The sequence below is a fragment of the Abrus precatorius genome, unplaced genomic scaffold (assembly GCF_003935025.1).
Source record: "Abrus precatorius isolate BTA unplaced genomic scaffold, Abrus_2018 Scaffold2, whole genome shotgun sequence".
In the NCBI taxonomy this organism is placed as follows: domain Eukaryota; kingdom Viridiplantae; phylum Streptophyta; class Magnoliopsida; order Fabales; family Fabaceae; genus Abrus; species Abrus precatorius.
Genome location: NW_020874362.1, coordinates 29,321,430 through 29,324,698, shown reverse-complemented (window position 1 = coordinate 29,324,698; position 3,269 = coordinate 29,321,430). Strand labels below are relative to the sequence as shown.

At 37.7% G+C, this 3,269-nt stretch overlaps 1 protein-coding gene across 2 annotated transcripts; it reads right to left on the bottom strand.

Annotated features, from left to right (window-relative positions):
* On the bottom strand, positions 1–3,050 carry LOC113857817 (dof zinc finger protein DOF3.6-like). Of its 2 annotated transcripts, none has more exons than XM_027490036.1 (2): positions 2,844–3,050; positions 1–2,668 (listed from the first exon to the last, which is right to left on the bottom strand). In XM_027490036.1, the coding sequence occupies exons 1-2, from the start codon at positions 2,892–2,894 to the stop codon at positions 1,793–1,795; spliced, it is 927 nt and encodes a 308-aa protein (XP_027345837.1). In that variant the 5' UTR covers positions 2,895–3,050; the 3' UTR covers positions 1–1,792. The 2 variants fall into 2 exon arrangements, with proteins under 2 accessions (XP_027345837.1, XP_027345838.1); XM_027490037.1 differs by having other exon boundaries at positions 586–2,668; positions 2,839–2,878.
* Between the last annotated feature and the right edge of the window lie 219 nt (positions 3,051–3,269).

Here is a 3,269-nt window from a genome sequence, read left to right as displayed (position 1 = left end):
ATAATTCATTAATTCTCGGTGGGATTATTATAATAAAGTTTGTAATTATTAGCACGGAAGATCTTTGTAGACTGTGTGTGTCTTTGTTCAATCTTAGATTAATGGCAAGATTGATCACTCCAAACGGACAAAGAGAGAGAGAGAGAGAGGTGACAAATGACCACAACTCGTAGAAAAAGGTCACAGTTACTTTGACCATAGAATCCCTTTTTTTTTCTTTTTTGAAATTCAAATGTGGAATTAACATAGCCCAAAAGGAATTTCATAATTAATAATCGTGTTTGTATCTTGCAACATTCTGCTGAAGAAGTTCTAGAACAGTCACCCACTCAAGTTTGGTCGAATATAGAATTGCATGATTTTGAGTGAGATTTTGGCGTCTTCTTAGAATGGTTACAATTCTCTTCCACTTTCAACTTCAAATCAAACAAATATGCACGTCCCATCTTTTGAATCTAATCTGATTATTACAACATCTTAAGTTTGACCCTTGACTAATTTCTAATGTATTATATAAAAATTCTTCACTATATTCTCTCTCACACACTCTCAATCTACCCTTTCCCCTACAACGCTCCACGTTCTTTGTTATAGAGCTATTAATAGTATCGGTGAAATAGTGTCAAAACCAAATTAAATTAACAAAAATTTTTTTAAAAAAACTACCCAATACGGTTCTGCTAAAAGTACAACAGGACGAGCTTCCTTGGAATCAAAATTTGCCACGATCGAGGAAAAGTAAAGAGTAGCTGTAGGATATTAAATAACTGTCGCACTCAAGTTTCCAAGAATTTCATACTGATGAAGGAGTGAGGGTGAGAAAGTAGAACTTAGTACAAGCTTCTGGGCTCTAGCAAAGGCTGGCTAAAGTACTCATAATGATAAAGAGAAAGAAAATGGAGAAAAGAAACTAAGATTATGAAGGAAAGAGTTACTCACAACAACTTCTTTTTATATATGGGTGTCAGATGGACCTTGAACTATTCAACTAGTGTATACTATAGCAAATATCCACTACAAGATGCATGACAAAACATTCGTATCACAAACACTAATTGACATGCAGCATGGGATATGTATATAATGCTACCACTTTGCATTAAGAGTGTTTCACAAATTAAGATAATAAAAACTTGAATAGAGACTGCAAGATATGGGAAAATAAAGTTCTCGAGCATGAAATTTGAACAAACTTATCCCGAGAAACGCTACCTAGGCTAAAGCTAACGTGGAGTGGCACATTCTTTAGTACGGTAAACAACATCACTTTTTTTCTTTTCTGATATCCGTGCTTTATCGTGCTATCTGAATCTGATAATCATATGTAGGCAGAGCCAAAAACTAGTTGAGATTGACGTAGCTGGCAGTAGGTGTTAGCTGTTAAGTAAACTTATAAGAGAAAGTTTTGTACCGAAATGAGATTACAACGTCAGATAGCAAACACACAAAACATTACATGCACACACAGTTATACAATTAAGGCAAGCCCATATATATAGTACACAAAATACTCGACTGGATGAAAAAAAAAAAAAAAACTAAAACCAAAATCAATGACCAGAAATTACAAGAAGAAGATCAATTCTACCATATCTGCGTTAATTTCTGTCAACTGATGCTATTGGAACTTGGAAGTCAAGCTAGGCAAGGTGTTCAGTGGAACATCCAAATCGTTTGAGAATTTCTCTGATCCATCAAGGACGGTGTTGACAAGTAATAATTCAACTTCAAACGAAGAAGTTCAATTCGGATGATGGGATTATATATTGACCATATGAATATATGGTCAAAGTTACAAGAGATGACTAGTGGAAGAAGAGGCAAGACCTGACATATCAGTCCATGAATAGAATTGGTTATTTTCTGAGACACTGAGTGGTGATCTTGACAAATTTAACGCTGCAGTTTCTTCCATTTTAACTGGTGGCAGCGGAGAAACCCTAGAAGTCGTTGCTATATCTCCAACCAAACCAGAAGGTGTTTCAATACTTTCACTTTGAAAAGGGTATGACACAGCTGAAGTTGATTCAAAACCATTCAAGAAAGAAATCTGCTGCAAGCGCCACTGATCCATTCCTCCACCTGCAGCTGAATTACCGGCACCACCAATTTGAAACCCCATGTGATCGTTCTGTCCATGGATCTCACGCAAGCCGAGACCCATGTTTCCAACAGCATAACGGTTCAGGTTCTGATGAAGAGATGCCATGAAAGGAAGGTTAGTTGGTTGTGGCAAGTGACCAATAAGCTCATGAGTGGTTCCACCAGAGGGTATTGCACTTGTGGAACTAGAAAGTGTTTGTTTCTCAGTGGATGCAGGAGATTTAGAGCGACTCCTTTTGTTCTTCTTGTTCCTGCGACACCCTCCACCCACAGGAACATTTCTAAGAGCACCCCCTCTTGTCCAATAGCGTCTACAAGTCTTGCAGAAGTGGCGTGGTTGAGTGAGGCTATAGTTATTGAAGTAGCAAAATTTAGTGTTGGTGGATTCACAACGTGGACACTTGAGAGCTGCTTCAGGTGGTGGTATCTTAGCTAGCCTAGCTCGATCTGCCATAGACCCTGGCCTGATTGAACCCACAGAACCTCCCATATCAGGTTGCTGTGGAGGCAAAGGTGGAAGAAGCTGAGTGCTATCACTGCCATTTGCTTGAGGATGGTTTGGTTGCTGCAAAACAGATCAAAAAGAAAAGGGAGGAGAAAAGAAAAATTATTGTGATGAAAACAAAATCTGGTATATTCAGGGAGATATTACAAGGAATAGGAATAATTATCTTTTGCAATTTTTTTCCCTTTCTTTTTAGGGTTCAGAAGCTGTGGCTGAAATTTGAGGAAAACCTTACCTGCTGCCAATTGGGAGGATCTACAAAGACTGGAATAGAGGAGAAAACCATGGTGTTCAATTCCTTTTATGTTTTTCTTTTATAAAGTTTGATGGCTCTTTAGGGAGATGGTGGAGAATCACACCAAGGGAATACCAGAGAAGAGAAAGAAAGGGAAAAAGAGCATTAAAGAGGAAGAGGGTGGAGGAAAGAAAGCAGGAAGAGGCTTTAATTCCTTTACTTTGCGCTTATTCCCTCATTCTCATCTCTTTTTGTTTTATTTATTTTTAGGGTTTTGAGTGGACGAAGTTTCTTAACCTATAAGCTTCTTTTTTTAATGGGTTGGTCTGTAAATTTGTTCATTAAAATGGGATAGTGGCTCCCATGCATGGATGGGAATTTAATAAAAGAAAAAAGTTATGATTATACTGTATTTATGCGTGTGTG

What these genes read in the sequence shown, in the direction of transcription:
- LOC113857817 (XM_027490036.1), bottom strand. Translation starts at nt 2,894, where the DNA reads ATGGTTTTCTCCTCTATTCCAGTCTTTGTAGATCCTCCCAATTGGCAG. An exon ending in ATCCTCCCAATTGGCAGCAG is followed by an intron (nt 2,669 to 2,843) that starts GTAAGGTTTTCC and finishes TCTGTTTTGCAG; the next exon opens with CAACCAAACCATCCTCAAGC.